The following is a 20,349-nucleotide window of genomic DNA, read 5'->3' as shown; positions in this document are numbered from 1 at the left end:
CCCTCTCTCCCACTGTGATTGGTCATTTCTCCTGTTAATCTCCTGATATCGTAGTGATACAAATCAAATGGCTTCTTGAGCAGATGAGATTTATTAACATAATGCTGTCTTTTATTGTTTTTTTTTATTGTTTTTGGGATTTTGTTTTCCTTTGAGGACGTTGGGGCCGGATTAAGATGGTCCAGGGGCCGAAACAGCAGAACTGCCACCAGAACTGCCCCCCTGTTGCGTCTGGGGCAGTTCTGTATCAAATTCAGAGGTGTCTCACTATGGAATGCCCATTTCCACCTACCGTAAATTCCGGACTATAAGGCGCACCGGTATATAAGCCGCAGCAGCAAAATTGACTGTTTTTTACATATATAAGCCGCACCGGACTATAAGCCGCGGGTGTTTTGATGTTTAATTACCATATGTAAGGGTTCGTGCACAGAGAGGAATGTCGGGAAAGAGATGGCTGTTTGGGGAAGCTCCCATTTATTAACATTTCAACAAAAGGTGCTGTCAACAATCAAACCAGGTACCGTAATCCTTGTCTTCATCTTTTAGGTGAAGGTGCAGCGTCAAAAACAGAGTCAAAGTCAAGTCACTAATCCTCGTCTTCCTCTTCTTCCTCCGTACTGAAACCAGCAAAGTCCTCAACTTCAGTGTCGGAAACGAACAGGTTCAGGGTGGCTTCGTCAACCACTCTCCTCTCTCCTTCGTTGTCACTCTCAAAACCAAGGAACTCCTCTTCGTCACTGTCGGTGTCGGAATCGAACAGCCTCTGAAGGCGCCCAGCTGTGCCGGCGTCATCATCACGCAGCAGTCCAGCCTTTCGGAACCCGAATGGAGTTTGTGGTCTTGATGGCTGCTTTCACGGAATCTGTTATATGAGCCCTCATGCTGTCGAGAACGAGCAAAGCTTTTTTTTGGTGAAAGAATCCTCCAGGGCGCTTGACGTAGCACTCAGCCAGCCACTCCTTCATGACACTTTCCATCATCCACCCTTTCTTGTTGACTCTGAGGCATATCCCACTGGGAATTTTCTCTTTCGGCATCGTAATCCGCTTAAAAATCACCATTGGCGGCAGCTTTACTCCAGATGCAGAGCAGGCCAGAACACAAGTGAAATTCGTTCTCTCGTGCCCAGTGGTTCTCAATGTGATCGACGATTCACCTTTCTTGTTAACAGTCCGAGTGAGTGGCAGGTCGAACGTCAAAGGCACTTCATCCATATTTATGATCTGCTCCGGTTCGATGGAATATTCCTTGATCTTCCTTTGTGTGAATTCGCCGAAGTTTGTGATTTTCTCCTGGTAGTCGGGGGAGGGAGTTGTTGGCCGAGTGGCCGTTTGCTTACCGTAATTACCATATGTAAGGGGTCACGCACAGAGGGGATTGTCGGGAAAGAGATGGCTGTTTGAGGAAGCTCCCATTTACCGTATTACCGTAACATTTCAACAAAACAACATAACGCAACACCACCTTTGTTTATTTTTACAGTGCACACAGTGTCCGCGGTGTGGTGAAAAGAGGGCAAGAGAGGAAATTAAAACAGAAGTGGATTTATAGTTAGAAAGAGTGCTAAAAAAGAGAGATTTTATTTGTATTTTTTTTTTTCTTTCTGAAAAAATCCATAGATAAGCCGCACCGTTATATAAGCCGCAGGGCCAAAAAACAGGGAAAAAGCCGCGGCTTATAGTCCGGAATTTACGGTAGTAACCAGCCCATCCTCCTTATCTCTCTTTAAAAGAAAACTAACAAACAAATTGAATATCGACGTGGATAATTAGAGAGGCATCTACTTTACAGTTGTGCCTTGCGCCTTCTTTACGCCATTTGTCTCTTTTGTATTTGCGTGTCTGTTTTCTATTTTATCTCTTATCATCTCTTTTTATTACCGTATCTATCTTTGTATTTTCAGGTTAATAAATCCAAATGTAAAGCATTGTAATGAAATGGTGAGGTTCTCTCATAAGCCATCCTAGGGTTTCTTACCTCACCTGCACAACATTTTTTTTTCTTTTTATCTCTTTCTTGTGAAATATTTATAATTGTGTATATGAATATTCATCCCTTGTTGTGCAAACTATAATAAATAAATAAGTAGGGTTGCATGATATATCGGCGATCATATCGGTATTGGCCGATGTTAATCATTTCTTAACATATCTGCATCCGATGTTGCAGTGGTAATTTAAGTGGTGGTTTACATGTGTTTTTCAGTATGTACAAAATTTGATTATCATAGAAATGTGTTTTTATACAGATCATATCGGCATCTGTAAATATCGTTTATCGGCCAAAACGGCAATGGTAATATCGGATATCGGTATCGGCCAAATTTTTCATATCGGTGCATCCCTATAAATAAGGACAAAGGATGTTAATCTTTTGTTTTGGCTCTCCTGTAAAGTTGTTCTCACCCCTTGATGTGTTTTACCATTAGAGGTCAAGTTTTACACACATTCCTCAAGTCGTCAAAATACCTCAAGTCCTCCAAATTCAACCAGTTTCCTCTCATTACCATTTGCGGCCAGCCGGCAACGTGTGAAAGTTCCATAGTTGAGCTTTAGACATGTTGAGCAAAATGTAATATGTGCCAAATGAAAGAAATGCATTGATTGCCTCCCTTGGTTTCTCCTGTTTGTTTAGATGTGGGCCTTGTCTCCCACGGTGTTCGCTCTGCTCACTCACAACCTGATGATGGTCCACTCTGAGCTCGCTGTCTACCACCCTGCTGTGCAGTACGCTGTCCTGTACACCCTGTACTCTCACTGTACCAGGTAACACACACACACACACACACACACTACTGTGCTGTACACCCTGTACTCTCACTGTACCAGGTAACACACACACACACACACACACACACACACACACACACACACACACACTACTGTGCTGTACACCCTGTACTCTCACTGTACCAGGTAACACACACACACACACACACACACACACACACACACACACACACACACACACACACACACACACACTACTGTGCTGTACACCCTGTACTCCCACTGTACCAGGTAACACACACACACACACACACACACACACACACACACACACACACACACACACACACACACACACACACACACACACTACTGTGCTGTACACCCTGTACTCCCACTGTACCAGGTCACACACACACACACACACACACACACACACACACACACACACACACATGTACTCCCACTGTACCAGGTAATACACACACACACACACACACACACACACACACACACTACTGTGCTGTACAACCTGTACTCCCACTGTACCAGGTAACACACACACACACACACACACTACTGTGCTGTACACTCTGTACTCCCACTGCACCAGGTAACACACACACACACACACACACACACACACACACACACACACACACACACACACACACACACACACACACACACTACTGTGCAGTACACCCTGTACTCCCACTGCACCAGGTAACACACACACACACTATGGTTGTCAAAAGTATCAATACTAACAATTTGATACTTAATACTTATTTGCAACAGGTATCGATAGTATTGATAAGTATCAATACTACGTTAAGGTAAGACAAGGAATGTCCCTTTTACAATCAAGCCGGTTAGGTGACACAAATTTCACCAGCCTGGTTAAAACCATCCAGAACTTTGGACTCACACTCTGTTTGGTTCTGTGGTTCTGTCTGCCCTCCAGCCAAGGGTGGGCGGGCCTTTCCAGAAACTACAGAGTGTAGGGGCCAATCAGCGGACATGCCTTGTAGTTCACATAGTAACCGGCCAATCAAGAACGCCGCTGACAAAACAGTGGCTTCCTCCATGGCTCGACCTAGAGCTGTCTGTCTGTCTGTTCTGTCTGCCCCTCCTCTAACCTGTCTTTCTGTCCCTCCAGACATGACCACTTCATATCCTCCAGCCTGTCCTCCTCCTCCCCCTCCCTTTTTGATGGAGCCGTCATCAGCACCGTCACCACAGCAACCAAGAAACACTTCAGCACGCTGCTAAGCCTTCTGGGAGTTCTGCTGGCTAAAGAGCACCTCTACCCGGAGGCCAGGTCCTCTCTCACTCTCTCTCTCACTCACACACACACACACACACACACACACACACACACACTCACTCACTCACTCACTCACTCACTCACTCACTCACTCACTCACTCACTCTCTCACACACACACACACACACACACACACACACACACACACACACACACACACACACACACACACACTCACTCTCACTCACTCACTCTCTCTCACACACACACACACACACACACACACACACACATCCTCTATATGGCTGGAATTCTGGAACGTTACGGCCGCATTGGCTGTCTGAAAAAATGCTTAGTGGAATCCCTGCCCATCTGCCAAGTTGAGTTGCTGTAGCACTTAAAGTGCAGATGCATTTTGTAGAAGAAGAAAGTGTTGATTCATGGGGTTTTCAGCAGGTAGCACCAGTGCACCTATTATTGGAAAAAGCTAGTCTGAAGCCTGTTTAGTTGTAAGCCAGCAAGTCCTTTAGCAAGTCATGTTAACATGTGACTGCTAGTTAAGTAGCTACTAACTCTAGCTACTAGCTAGGCCTGTGAATCTTCACTGGCCTCACGGTTCGATTTGATTACGATTAGAGCTGGGTATTGGTTCAAATTTCAAGATTCGATTCCGATTCACAAGGTTGCGAATCGATTAATTTCGATTCGATTCGATTCGATTCGATTCCGATTCGATCAATTTTCAATATTGATTTGGTTAGTGATACCAAAACGTGGTTTTTGAGCTGTACCCTGAATTAACATGACTGTCCAGTTATGTAACACAGGGGTTTCCAACCAGCCAAGTAGATACATGGGGAAAAAAAGTTGCAGACCTGTTGTCAATTTTAATGGTTTTAGTTACACATATACTCACCACGTGGTGACAAAGGGTAAATAACAGCCTTTTCATCTGTCAATAAAGACACTTTCACAATTATGCACAGTGATTTGATTTCAGCCTATATAATTTCTAAAAGTAGATATTAATAATGATCAAACATTTCCATTCATGTAGCCTACAGTATTTATGTTTTTGTTTCAACTACAAACATAATTAAACGTCAACTTGAAACTATGTTTCAACTACCACACACAGCACAATATTTTAGCCTGTTTAGTAAAAAATAAATAAATAAATAAATCGATCTCTGGACATATGAATCGATAATCGAGGATTAACACGTTGAGTGCCAATGACGAGATATCTCGGCTTACAGGATCCAACCGTTGAGTGCCAAAGACGAGATATCTCGGCTTAAAAAAAGATTATTTTTTTTTGACGGTGGGACATCGATCAACCCCTTTTACGTCTCCTATACCAATATTGGAGGAAGAGAATGTGTATAATCTATTTTACCGACCAGCTAAGTGGCGACAGTGCTCTCCAGACAGAGAGAAAGCCAGCAAAAACAGCCGCGGGAGAAAGCCATTCTCAAGGAAATAGCTGGGCGAAAACGCTTTCGATTTCACACACACACACACACACACACACACGCACGCACGCACGCGCACACACACACACACACTCGAGTACCTTTGAGCATAAATAAGACCAGAATCGCAAAAGCTTCATCAAAGCTCTCAGCCGACACCCCAAGAAACGAACGAGCCCGTTTTACAGTAATCCAGACTTGCCCGAGAGCGGCCGCGGAGCCAGCAGCAGCAGCACAGACGGAGGGAGGAGTTTGGAGACACACACACACACACACACACACACACACACACACACACACACACACACACACACACACACAATACAGTATACAGACTTGCCCAAGGGCACCCATAATCACAGGCACGTGAGGTGGTTCTAAAAATCCATTTATCTCAAAACTCTCTGAAAATCTCTGAAACCGGAGAATCGATTTTTTGAACCCAGCCCTAATTACGATTCATCTGTCTTCGATTCGATTCCACGATGCATCTGGATACAGCTCCAACAGTATTGCAGCTCCAAGTATCAAATCCAAAATGTTCTGTACTATTACTGTACATGGCTACTTTTTCATCAATTAATACAAGCAGTCAGATAAATATCAAGGCCCTTTTTTACTTTAAAGTGCTTTAAAATATGAATGTCAACAGAAATTTAAACAAACGATTCAACGATTCATCCGTCTTCGATTCACACGTCCGCATCGCGATGCATCGGTTATACGATTAATTTTGACACCCCTACTACTACATTACATTACATTACTACTAGCCAGGTAATGTTAGCTCTACTACTAGCCAGGTAATGTTAGCTCTACTACTAGCCAGGTAATGTTAGCTCTACTACTAGCCAGGTAATGTTAGCTCTACTACTAGCCAGGTAATGTTAGCTATTGTGCAAATCATATGTGTTAACAAGACATTGATACCGTAGCAGAGCAGATACTATGGTTACCTAGCTAACAAGCTGAATCAAACAGATGTATATAAATAAATATAAGCTAATCCATCATGTTGAGACCATTGAGTTGTCAGTTCAGAAACTCAATCAGCTCTTTCTCCAACATGGCTGCTAGAGGGCGCCCTTCTCTGTGTGCTGAGTGCAGGAAGCTGCTGCTGACTGTGTGTGTGTGTGTGTGTGTGTGTGTGTGTGTGTGTGTAGGAAGCTGCTGTTGACCTGGGCTCAGGAGGTCTGTGCAGTGATGAAGAGGTCGGACACGTACAGCCCTCTCTTCTCTCTGCCCTCCTTCAACAAGTTCTGCAAAGGCCTGCTGGCCAATGGTGAGCCTCACACCCACACAACCAGCATTCCTAGTAGACTATTCACATCAACCCCAAGAGGCTGTGGTTTATACTGATAAACATAACTATTAACCAGTTCGAGCCACGCTCTTTCCATAAAGCCCACCAGCTTTGATATCAGTTGGCTAGTTGTTGATATTATAACAGTATTTTGGCTCTAAACTAACTTTTTTTTAAAACAATATGGGCAACTGTCATGGCGGCATAACAGTTTCCAGCATGTCCGCTCTGGGCGCAGACACTAAAGAGTTGAACAAAGACAGAACAGACAGAGAGAACAGACACTAAAGAGTTGAACAAAGACAGAACAGACGGAGAGAACAGACACCGAGAGAACAGACACTAAAGAGTTGAACAAAGACAGAACAGACACAGAGAGAACAGACACTAAAGAGTTGAACAAAGACAGAACAGACAGAGAACAGACACTAAAGAGTTGAACAAAGACAGAACATACACAGAGAGAACAGACACTAAAGAGTTGAACAAAGACAGAACAGACACAGAGAGAACAGACACTAAAGAGTTGAACAAAGACAAAACAGACACAGAGAACAGACACTAAAGAGTTGAACAAAGACAGAACATACACAGAGAGAACAGACACTAAAGAGTTGAACAAAGACAGAACAGACACAGAGAGAACAGACACTAAAGAGTTGAACAAAGACAGAACAGACAGAGAGAACAGACACTAAAGAGTTGAACAAAGACAGAACAGACACAGAGAGAACAGACACTAAAGAGTTGAACAAAGACAGAACATACACAGAGAGAACAGACACTAAAGAGTTGAACAAAGACAGAACAGACACAGAGAGAACAGACACTAAAGAGTTGAACAAAGACAGAACAGACACAGAGAGAACAGACACTAAAGAGTTGAACAAAGACAGAACAGACACAGAGAACAGACACTAAAGAGTTGAACAAAGACAGAACAGACGGAGAGAACAGACACAGAGAGAACAGACACTAAAGAGTTGAACAAAGACAGAACAGACACAGAGAGAACAGACACTAAAGAGTTGAACAAAGACAGAACAGACACAGAGAGAACAGACACTAAAGAGTTGAACAAAGACAGAACAGACAGAGAGAACAGACACTAAAGAGTTGAACAAAGACAGAACAGACACAGAGAGAACAGACACTAAAGAGTTGAACAAAGACAGAACAGACAGAGAACAGACACAGAGAGAACAGACACTAAAGAGTTGAACAAAGACAGAACAGACACAGAGAGAACAGACACTAAAGAGTTGAACAAAGACAGAACAGACAGAGAACAGACACAGAGAGAACAGACACTAAAGAGTTGAACAAAGACAGAACAGACAGAGAACAGACACAGAGAGAACAGACACTAAAGAGTTGAACAAAGACAGAACAGACAGAGAACAGACACAGAGAGAACAGACACTAAATAGTCTAGTAAATAGTGGAATAATGAGTGGAACAAGCTATTAGCTTAGGTTCTTTTTTTTTTTTACAACCTGAGTTCATGTTCTCCTCTTCACTCAGAACATAACTTAGTTCATGTTCTCCTCTTCACTCAGAACATAACTTAGTTTATGTTCTCCTCTTCACTCAGAACATAACTTAGTTTATGTTCTCCTCTTCACTCAGAACATAACTTTGTCAAAATAAGTCTGTATAAAGATACTGTGTAATGGCGGCGAAGCGGCCTGGAACAGAGGCCGTAGACTAGGGGCAACTGCAAAGCATGTATTTATGTCCTGTAAGTAGTGTATTTTCTGCCACGCACTGGCTCATATCCTTATTATATCATAGAGACAATGAGCACTGTATTTACCTTGCTGCAGCCAGCATGTTCACGCTGTCTCTGTTTGCTGTCCGTCACATTGATAAAGGTAGAAGCTCGCGTTCCCCCCTCCTCGGTTTGTAATCCATATGACGTTAGCCCGGCTCAAATAAATACGGCGGCCATCAAATTCAAAGGTCTCGTCCATATTCTGGAAATCAGATAAATATCCAGCCATCCTACGGTGTTTACCATGGACTGTCATGGCGGCTTGATCCACTGCAGCAGAACTCTCAACTCTCACTGATGTGAGACTCTCGCGGGACTTGTTACACAGTGAGACAACAAGATGAGAGCGATCTCTCTCTCTGATATAATAAGCATGTGAGCCGCTGTGTGTCCGAAAATAAGCTATTTACAAGACATAAATACAGGCATTTCACATGCCCTGTTTTCCTCGTTTTCAGGTCGCAGTTCAAACTGATGATCGTTTCTGCTGATGCTAATCAAACCAAAGTTGTCAGGGTGACTTAAACATCATATTTAAAGCTGGAAATAAGGTCCAGGGTGTAAAAAACGGAATTCTGAATTCTCCTTTAAGTTTGGGAACACCTGATCTAGATGGTTTTTTGTGAGTTTTGGAGATGTCAGCCCTAGAGATTTCTGCCTTCTCTCCAGTACAATGGAACTGGATGGCACTCGACTTGTGGTGCTGAAAGCTTCAAAAATACATTTGAAAAACTCAACAGCAATGTCTATTTCCAGAAATCATGACCTGGTGACTCAAGATAACCCACAGACCTTGTTGTGAGCAGGTTCATGTAGGAACACCCGCTAACTGCTAGCTATCAGCATGAATCTGCTCATAACTTCTATTTGATCTCTCACTTGGTTGGATTTAGCTTCTCAGAGGATGTTGTTTGCACTGGATTTTTATCAGGTTACAAACTATTTAATTGTGAACTGTTACTGTCCCTTAACCTTTTTCCTGTCTTCTCTGTGGACAGCCCTTAATGAAGAGCCAGGGATCTGCCTTCAGACCTGCAACAGCCTCCAGGTCCTGTCTGCATCCCTGTCCAACGAGCTGCTGCAGAGGTCAGCCGCGTGCACACACACACACACACACACACACACACACACACACACACACACACACACACACACACGACTACCGTAGCAAGCCTATAACATACCAAACTAGACAAGTGCACTCGGTGGAGTGCAGATCTACGCCAGGTAGGGCATTCACAGACTAGTCGACTAGTAAAACCACTAGTCGACACTGTGCTTAGTAGTCGACTAGTCGTTTTTTTTTTTTTTTTTAATCTTTAAAGGGGGACTTACCCCCCAGATATGTAACAAAACGGTGATTTGAAAAAACCTATGGAAAAAACCAAGAAATGACGTCTCCTCTTGTCTCACTATACTCTTTGGCTGTGCTCAGCTCAGGAATGTTTTTCCGGAAATCGACGCCATTACAGTTTGCTCACCGCCTCGAAAATAATTTATATGAGAGCTGCAATATCTTTATAAATATCAACAACTAGCCAACGCTGGTGGCCTGTATGGAAACAGCGTTGCTCAAAATGTTTGAAAGTTATATCAATTTTGTCATTCAGTGGCGAACTAGAAATTCACTCCATTGACTCCCATGTAGTCTATGTAAGTATCGTTAAAAGAGACTAGTGACGCGAGACCGCAGCACAGCACAATAGTCAGGACAAACGCCCCGCTCTCACACTCATGTAATCACAATGCGAGATTTCTCCGCGTCATTCCCTCGTCCAACTTGCCATATACCGCGCCATGAAATCCGTTTTTAATTTTCGTTTGGGGGCTTTTCGTGATTCTTGTTAAAAGTTACTGCACCTCTGATTTTTCCTCTCGAGCGCAGCGCAGGGCAGAGCTGCTGCAGAGCTCCCTCCTCCTCCTCCTCGGCTCAATCCATTCAGTCTGTCCAAACTTAATACCGATCACATCTCAGTATGAGATGCAGGGAAATATATTATAGTAGCCGATGTGTTTAGAGCAGCTTTGTCACGTTGTCACGTTGTAGTATAGCGTTATATTTTACATGTGCGCTAAACTGCGATGAGATTTGATTGCGGAAATGACGGCGGGGATGAAAGTCGCTCAGGGGAGGATCACTTTGGTGCGGGGGCTCGGAGCTGCTGAAAACACACAATAACCCCTCCCTCCCTCCAATAGGCTACCATACGTTGGATAACATTTACTACAAGAGCAAAGGCAGATTCTTAGACATCCCCAAAATATGGCAACCACATAGAGTTTGACTTTAAGAACTTTTTACCCCAGTGTCATTAGGCTTATCAGGATAGGAGCTGAATGCATTGTTTTTGTTTGGTTGTTTGTCCAATTCTTTGTGCGGGATATGGGATATGATAGTCCATGTATGTCGTGTAAATACCTCATGTTCTTTCTTAAATATGAAAAAAAACAAAACAAAAAACATGTCCCTCCTCTCTACCCTGTTTCAGTCACAATGTGTCACAATAAGGAATCACAGACCCTGTAAATGTCATTTCAACTCCACTTGAACCATTATAATGTGGATGTGCTTTGTGTTTAACCATGATCGTGTGTGTGTGTGTGTGTGTGTGTGTGTGTGTGTGTGTGTGTGTGTGTGTGTCTGTGTGTCTGTGTGTCTGTGTGTGTGTGTGTGGTGTGTTAGGTGTGTGGATGTTTGCAGAGTGCAGCTGGTCCACTCAGCAGTGAGGGTGAGGCAGGCCTACGGCAAGCTGCTCAGGACAATCCCTCTGGACGTGGCACTCAGGTCAGACTCATTAACACTATTCACTTTTCAGTTACGGAACGTTGTTGTTGAGGTGGCCAGCTGACTTTACACACTGAACGTTGTTGTTGAGGTGGCCAGCTGACTTTACACACTGAACGTTGTTGTTGAGGTGGCCAGCTGACTTTACAGACTGAACATTGTTGTTGAGGTGACCAGCTGACTTTACACACTGAACGTTGTTGTTGAGGTGGCCAGCTGACTTTACACACTGAACGTTGTTGTTGAGGTGGCCAGCTGACTTTACACACTGTGATGGTTCATACAACGTTAACACTACATACATTATACATCAAAGCCATCAAAGCTACTTCTGCTCTTACTCACAATGTCCAAATAGAAGGGATGCAATGTATCGTTTTGACTACGGTACTACTGTTCCACTCTATTTCCAATTGCACAGCAAATATAGGGCATCAAATTGGGCCTCAAGATGGCGCTGCAACAGTTGTGTGATGTCAACAGAAATCTATGAATAACCCAATAAGCATGTTGCTTTATACTTATAATATGCTACAACGTAACATCTCAACAAATAGTAGTTTGTGAATGTAGAAGTAATGATCTCATGGTAAATAGCTGAGTAGATTCAGAACCAGTGGGATGTGTTGAATACCCATACACATCTTTTGGATTGTGTCACATTCATTGTGTGTGTGTGTGTGTGTGTGTGTGTGTGTGTGTGTGTGTGTGTGTGTGTGTGTGTGTGTGTGTGTGTGTGTGTGTGTGTGTGTGCGTGCATGTGTGTGTGTGTGTCTGCAGTAACCACAGCCACCCAGAGATTGGGGAGATCTCGTTGGCTGTCCGCCGTCACATGAGCCGAGCGCCTGGCAACCCCTTCCACCCTCAGGACTTTAGCGACTTGATTGGCTTCATCCTGTATGGAGTGCTGCACCGTGGAGGGTATATCCTGTATACTGTACTGTATATATACACAAGTTCAAAATCATGTCAATAGTTCCACTATATCCTGTATTCACCTTAGGTTCAGACCTTACAGTGGGCCAAATTCTTCCGGGTCCTTTTAACACTTCCGGCGGTCACGGCGCAAAATAAGAGTTGTTTTTGGAGTGGACAGTGAAGGGTTAAAATAAAGAACGTAGCCTACTACTTTGAGCCGGTACACAGCAAGCAAGCGAGTATCCACTGTTAGCCAGGTCAGATAACGTTATCGTCGACAATGACGAGCACTTTCTTGTAAAACATACCTGGACTCCAACAAAGAAAGCTTCAGATAGTTTTCTCTCCTCCGACGCAGCGCGAGCCATTTACGTCTTATGCAATGGCAATTGACTCAGATTTCATCAAATAATTTATTCGATTATGGTTTTTGGGATGTCCCAGGGTCGATCAAGGCATTTTAAATAAAATAACGGTATCGGTCCGATGAGCAAAAGTAAATATTGATTATCGGCGGTTTTATGATCCCAACTTTCTCACAGATGTGATTCAACCTGGACTTGTGATTTTATGGTGGCTCTGTAAGTTGTTGAGAGGAAACAATGTGCTTAATGATTTATGGGATTTTCCAAATGTTTTGGAAATAAGGAAGGACATTGCTTTTTCAAATTCAGTGTTAACATGTGTTTTTCAGTATGTACAAAATTTGATTATCATAGAAACGTGTTTTTATACAGATCATATCGACATCGGTAAATATTGGTTATCGGTCCTAACAGCAATGTTAATATCGGTTATGGGTATTGGCCAAAATGTTCATATCGGTGCATCCCTAGAGGGAACGGAAACCACAGTAGGTGAACTGATAGTCGTGAACTCTCTAGTTAAGTAGAATGGTCGGCATTTTATCATAAGATATTTCAAGTCAGGTGAACAATGTTTTCCGACAACCGTCACACGGTGTACTGTGCACCACGTAGCGTTAACATTACTGTTCACTGGAATGCAATCGTTGATGTGCCTGTAGTGTACGCAGAGAGGTTGGTCTGTTGTCAATGTACACTAGCATATGTGTGCATTGTGTTACTGTTGTACCCGGCTAAAGTGTTCAGAAGCCTTTCTAAGCTTCATATTTGCATATTCACAGCAAGGACCCATGGCTGGAGCGTTTGTACCATAGCTGCCAGCGGCTGGAGAAGCGTGATGGGCGGAGCGGGGCGGATGGCAGTGGGCCGGGCGTGGTGCCACGGGGCCTGCTGAAGACCGAGGCGGTGCTGTGGCAGTGGGCGGTCTGGGAAGCTGCCCAGTTCACCGTGCTGTCCAAGCTCCGCACACCATTGGGTCGAGCCCAGGACACCTTCCAGACCATCGAGGGTAAGTTCACCGTGCTGCCCAAGCTCCGTACGCCATTGGGTCAAGCCCAAGACACGTTCCACACCATCGAGGGTAAGGCAGCAGAGCCCACAACCAGCTCTGTGCAGTAGGCTTACACAGTGGTCAGAGGGGATCTTCCACTCCTTCAGAATGAGTCTCTTGGCGACAGTCGTCCCCTGCATCAGAGACTGTCGATTATTCTTAACGATTAATCGATAATTGATCGTTAATTGCCCCGACTTTCGATTATGGAAATTTATTAAAATGCCCATCCCTAGTTGATGGTGAGTACTTGTGACGGAGCTCTATGGTTGATGGTGAGTACTTGTGATGCAGCTGTATGGTTGATGTTAGTACTTGTGATGCAGCTCTATGGTTGATGTTAGTACTTGTGATGCAGCTCTATGGTTGATGTGAGTACTTGTTGTGATGCAGCTGTATGGTTGATGTGAGTACTTGTTGTGATGCAGCTGTATGGTTGATGTGAGTACTTGTTGTGATGCAGCTGTATGGTTGATGTGAGTACTTGTGATGCAGCTGTATGGTTGATGTGAGTACTTGTTGTGATGCAGCTGTATGGTTGATGTGAGTACTTGTGATGCAGCTGTATGGTTGATGTGAGTACTTGTGATGCAGCTGTATGTTTGATGTGAGTACTTGTGATGCAGCTGTATGGTTGATGTGAGTACTTGTTGTGATGCAGCTGTATGGTTGATGTGAGTACTTGTGATGCAGCTGTATGGTTGATGTGAGTACTTGTTGTGATGCAGCTGTATGGTTGATGTGAGTACTTGTTGTGATGCAGCTGTATGGTTGATGTGAGTACTTGTTGTGATGCAGCTGTATGGTTGATGTGAGTAGTTGTTGTGATGCAGCTGTATGGTTGATGTGAGTACTTGTTGTGATGCAGCTGTATGGTTGATGTGAGTACTTGTTGTGATGCAGCTGTATGTTTGATGTGAGTACTTGTGATGCAGCTGTATGGTTGATGTGAGTACTTGTGATGCAGCTGTATGGTTGATGTGAGTACTTGTGATGCAGCTGTATGGTTGATGTGAGTACTTGTGATGCAGCTGTATGGTTGATGTGAGTACTTGTTGTGATGCAGCTGTATGGTTGATGTGAGTAGTTGTTGTGATGCAGCTGTATGGTGGATGTGAGTACTTGTTGTGATGCAGCTGTATGGTTGATGTGAGTACTTGTTGTGATGCAGCTGTATGGTTGATGTGAGTACTTGTTGTGATGCAGCTGTATGGTTGATGTGAGTACTTGTTGTGATGCAGCTGTATGGTTGATGTGAGTACTTGTTGTGATGCAGCTGTATGGTTGATGTGAGTACTTGTTGTGATGCAGCTGTATGGTTGATGTGAGTACTTGTTGTGATGCAGCTGTATGGTTGATGTGAGTACTTGTTGTGATGCAGCTGTATGGTTGATGTGAGTACTTGTGATGCAGCTGTATGGTTGATGTGAGTACTTGTGATGCAGCTGTATGGTTGATGTGAGTACTTGTGATGCAGCTGTATGGTTGATGTGAGTACTTGTGATGCAGCTGTATGTTTGATGTGAGTACTTGTGATGCAGCTGTATGGTTGATGTGAGTACTTGTTGTGATGCAGCTGTATGGTTGATGTGAGTACTTGTGATGCAGCTGTATGGTTGATGTGAGTACTTGTTGTGATGCAGCTGTATGTTTGATGTGAGTACTTGTGATGCAGCTGTATGGTTGATGTGAGTACTTGTGATGCAGCTGTATGGTTGATGTGAGTACTTGTTGTGATGCAGCTGTATGGTTGATGTGAGTACTTGTGATGCAGCTGTATGGTTGATGTGAGTACTTGTGATGCAGCTGTATGGTTGATGTGAGTACTTGTTGTGATGCAGCTGTATGGTTGATGTGAGTACTTGTTGTGATGCAGCTGTATGGTTGATGTGAGTACTTGTGATGCAGCTGTATGGTTGATGTGAGTACTTGTGATGCAGCTGTATGGTTGATGGTGAACAGTTTTGATGGAGCTGTATGGTTGATGGTGAACAGTTTTGATGGAGCTGTATGGTTGATGGTGAACAGTTTTGATGGAGCTGTATGCTTGTTTCAGGTATGATCCGCAGCCTGGCGGCCCACAGCCTGAACCCAGAGCAGGAGGTGGGCTCGTGGGCCGGGCCCGGAGGAGACGGAGATGGGCACCACTCCAACCAGCTCCGCCTGGCACTGCTCCTGCAGTACCTGGAGAACCTGGAGAAGCTCATGTACAATGCCTATGAGGGCTGTGCCAATGCTCTCACCACCCCGCCAAAGGTAACGTTGAATTCCTTTTCCTTTATCTAGACAGGTTGAGATCGAGACCTCGTTTTCAAGGGAGACCTGTGTACATGTTTATGTTGACTTCTTTGAGTTGGACGACTATGAGAAACTTGAGCTGTGTTCCAAAAAAGGAATCTTCCTCACTGCAAATTTTATTTGTCAAGCATGGGAGCAGAGACAGAATATTTGATTTAGAAACTGATGCATTGTTTTATGTTACTGTCCTGCCCATTGCTGTCTTGTGACTTGTATTTTAAATGTACCATTGTTGTGATGTTTTTATTATGCCTCCGCCGGAGATAGCCAGGCCGGAGGCATTACTTAAAATTCAAGTTATTTACAGCCTATCCATATGCAGACAATAAGAATACTCAGACAAACAAGAGCATCCCTATATAATGCATAACAAAGCTGAACGTGTCTATGGAGACCAGTCCAGTTTGAGTGAGTCCTGAAGCTTGTACCATCTATCAGGAGCATCAAAGATAAAAGCGATCTGTCTGTCTTTCTGTCTGTCTATCTCTCTATCCTATCTATCTATCTATCTATCTATCTATCTATCTATCTATCTATCTATCTATCTATCTATCTATCTATCTATCTATCTATCTAAAAGGAAAAACCAACATTTTACATCTTACAGGTTTTTCATCCATCCGGATCACATGAACTCACATTTGTTTCGTTTTGCTGTTCCGTCTGGCCTCCAGTCCAGTTTTCACAAATTACAAAATTCATGGGCCGCCATATAGTTGGCATAACCGGCAAAACAGTAATGGCTGTTTCCGAAGCGACAAGTGATCATGTTAACATTAATAGAGTTTAAACAGCCTTAAGTGCACCTTTTGCAGAGATAGACCCAATATCAATTAAACAATTTAAAAAGTATATGTACCAGGCCAGCGGAGTGGACTGGATCTGACACTGATGGAGTTGTCTCTCAAGGCAAGTACACCCACCCTCTGGAATGACTGTGGACTCATTGAAGGCCAGACAGAACAGCAGGATGAAACAATGGCAGTTCAAGTGATCCAGATGGTTTACCAGGCTACCTACGGGTCTTGAACCCCTAACAAGAATCGGACAGAATATCACTTAAAAAGAAGGTAGCCACATCTTCTGTACTCACAGTTACTTTCCTCCCTTCCTGCCTAACTCAGGGTATCAGGACCTTCTTCTACACCAACCGTCAGACGTGTCAGGACTGGCTGACCAGGATCCGCTTGGCCTTGATGAGAGTGGGTCTTCTGTCCGGCCAGCCAGCTGTGACGGTTCGCCACGGCTTTGACCTGCTCACTGACATCAAGACCAGCTGCTCTCAGGTCAGTACACATTAGACCACAGCTTTGACCTGCTCACTGACATCAAGACCAGCTGCTCTCAGGTCAGTACACATTAGACCACAGCTTTGACCTGCTCACTGACATCAAGACCAGCTGCTCTCAGGTCAGTACACATTAGACCACAGCTTTGACCTGCTCACTGACATCAAGACCAGCTGCTCTCAGGTCAGTACACATTAGACCACAGCTTTGACCTGCTCACTGACATCAAGACCAGCTGCTCTCAGGTCAGTACACATTAGACCACAGCTTTGACCTGCTCACTGACATCAAGACCAGCTGCTCTCAGGTCAGTACACATTAGACCACAGCTTTGACCTGCTCACTGACATCAAGACCAGCTGCTCTCAGGTCAGTACACATTAGACCACAGCTTTGACCTGCTTAGAGACATCAAGACCAGCTGCTCTCAGGTCAGTACACATTAGACCACAGCTTTGACCTGCTCACTGACATCAAGACCAGCTGCTCTCAGGTCAGTACACATTAGACCACAGCTTTGACCTGCTTAGAGACATCAAGACCAGCTGCTCTCAGGTCAGTACACATTAGACCACAGCTTTGACCTGCTCACTGACATCAAGACCAGCTGCTCTCAGGTCAGTACACATTAGACCACAGCTTTGACCTGCTTAGAGACATCAAGACCAGCTGCTCTCAGGTCAGTACACATTAGACCACAGCTTTGACCTGCTTAGAGACATCAAGACCAGCTGCTCTTATGCAGACTGCAGCTGTTTGATATTAGTCCAGGCATTTTATGCAAATATGTGGGTCAACCTCACACTAATTGCAACAAAACCAAACTCAACTGATTTTGTATCCTCAATATGTCCTCAATGAAGGAAAAAAAGTGTTAAGGAAATGTATGAAGGGAAAGTTTTGAAAATGACCTAAATATGATGGAAGCCTATGGAAGCCTTTTTTTTTTTTTTTTTTTATGTGCCATAAATCTCATCACTTATAAAGTACCGTATGTGTTTTTTGCTTCAAGGAGAATTTTTTTTTTTTTTTTTTTTTTTTAATGTTAAAAAAAAAAACGTTTTTGGTAGCATCATATAGGTAATTTTCAAAATTTTCCCTTCATACATTTCCTTAACACTTTGAGTGCCACGGCCCTTGGGCAAAAGGTGCTGTACTGTGCCACATAGGCCGCAATGCATTTTAATATAGCCATATCATTTTTTGTGTTCCTCTTATATGGACAACCAATAGCCTCAATGAAACTTTGAACCCTTCTGTTTCATAAAAAAAAAAAACTGTGTTTATAAACCGTTCCATTTTGGAAATACACCCCTCTGAAAAAGAGTGTTTTCGACCGAAAAGAGCATGTTGAAATTAGTTTCTGAGATAATCACATCTTTATGTTAGAAAGGCGACAGAATGAATTCTGCTTTGAGTTCGAGCCTGCTGCTTGCTGCCTGGGTGTGTGTGTCAATGGTTGTATGCTGTTAGTGCCCTGCGTGCCCACCCCCCTCCTCCCCCTCCTCCGTGGTGGGAGGAGTCGAGTGTCTCTGCTCTGCGCTCTGTTTGATCCCGCACTGAAAAGTCCGCTGCCTGCATCCCCCGCTCCTTCACAGCGTGTCCTCGGCTCCCAGCCGAGAACAATGTAACCCCTCAGAACGACGCCGCTGTCGCCGTGTCGGCAACTAAATCATATGGATGGACCATAGCAGCGGACACGGATGGGGCTCAACCGTGGCAGCAGATGACTGCTGTTCACAGGCACAGCCAAGTAACGTTATGCTTCAAGCATATCAATGGCGATTTCCGTTTCCTCATGACTTCTTCTCTCTTTTCTCCTGGCCTTTGTCTAATCGGGAGGGCACTGTCGCCACCTAAGGGTTCTGTAAAATAGGCTAGACACATTCAACAGCTCCCATATTGTAAGAGGCGATGTAAGAGGCTTAGATCGACATTCCCCCGTCAAAATATGAATTTGGAGTTATTGACGCCATTTGGCGTCGCTGGCAGCGTACGGTAAATTTCTCTTGACGCCATATGGCGTCGCTGGCACTCAATGTGTTAACACTTTTTTTCCTTCATTGAGGACATATTGAGGATACAAAATCAGTTGAGTTTGGTTTTGTTGCAATTAGTGTGAGGTCAAGTGACATTTTTACTGGACTATATGCGGGCGTCGTCTTTCAGAACGGCCCCTAATTAGGCTACTTGATGGGAATAATTTGCTTTTCAAAAAACTGGAACCAAAAGATAAGAATTAGCCTTGTAGCCTACCTAATAGGCTACATGATGGTGTGTCTGTGATGCATAAAGTCGATCAGATGAATATTGAAAGCCTTGTTACCATGCATGTGGACAACACTTTCGTGTTTTATCTGATCCTTAACGAGCGCAGCTTTATCAGCTTATCCTTAACAACCGCAGCTGCACCTCGTTCAGGCTCGTTGGCTGGCATAGCCTACATCAGCGATGTTTGGTTGTTGATTGAATTCATTCATCATACAGTAGGCTAGGCTACACTAACCTATGAAATATTAATTTGTGCGAGGAGCTGAGTGAAAATGCCTCCGCTCGCCTTTCAATCCGGGAGCGGTGGCTGTCGTCTGAAAGCACACCGCAGGACGGGAATGAGGCCGTGCTGCTTGGCTCTGTGTGAAAGCAATTTCTGTGGCGAGGCTGCTGGCTTTGCGGGCCTTCTGACTACAATTTTGCACGATCTGTGTGTGAAAGAGCCTACAGACACACAGTGATCTGTCTCTAACACAGTGATCTGTCTCTAACACTGAGTGATCTGTCTCTAACACTGAGTGATCTCTCCTAACACAGTGATCTGTCTCTAACACAGTGATCTGTCTCTAACACAGTGATCTGTCTCTAACACTGAGTGATCTGTCTCTAACACAGTGATCTGTCTCTAACACAGTGATCTGTCTCTAACACTGAGTGATCTGTCTCTAACACAGTGATCTGTCTCTAACACAGTGATCTGTCTCTAACACTTGAGTGATCTGTCTCTAACACAGTGATCTGTCTCTAACACAGTGATCTGTCTCTAACACAGTGATCTGTCTCTAACACTGAGAGATCTGTCTCTAACACTGAGTGAA

At 44.0% G+C, this 20,349-nt stretch overlaps 1 protein-coding gene across 1 annotated transcript in view; it reads left to right on the top strand.

Moving 5' to 3' along the window:
- The window catches only part of smg1 (SMG1 nonsense mediated mRNA decay associated PI3K related kinase), a 188,388-nt gene that overhangs the window by 62,295 nt on the left and 105,744 nt on the right, over window positions 1-20,349 (top strand). The window contains exons 14-22 of the mRNA XM_083649718.1: window positions 2,638-2,768; window positions 3,895-4,056; window positions 6,641-6,759; window positions 9,553-9,640; window positions 11,238-11,339; window positions 12,120-12,260; window positions 13,405-13,631; window positions 15,730-15,929; window positions 17,096-17,257. Of these exons, the coding sequence (XP_083505844.1) occupies window positions 2,638-2,768; window positions 3,895-4,056; window positions 6,641-6,759; window positions 9,553-9,640; window positions 11,238-11,339; window positions 12,120-12,260; window positions 13,405-13,631; window positions 15,730-15,929; window positions 17,096-17,257 (1,332 nt within the window). The remainder of the gene's footprint in view (window positions 1-2,637; window positions 2,769-3,894; window positions 4,057-6,640; window positions 6,760-9,552; window positions 9,641-11,237; window positions 11,340-12,119; window positions 12,261-13,404; window positions 13,632-15,729; window positions 15,930-17,095; window positions 17,258-20,349) is intronic.

The sequence above is a fragment of the Poromitra crassiceps genome, assembly GCF_964638095.1.
Source record: "Poromitra crassiceps genome assembly, chromosome: 13".
Lineage (NCBI taxonomy): Eukaryota > Metazoa > Chordata > Actinopteri > Beryciformes > Melamphaidae > Poromitra > Poromitra crassiceps.
This window is presented reverse-complemented; position numbering and strand designations above follow the sequence as displayed.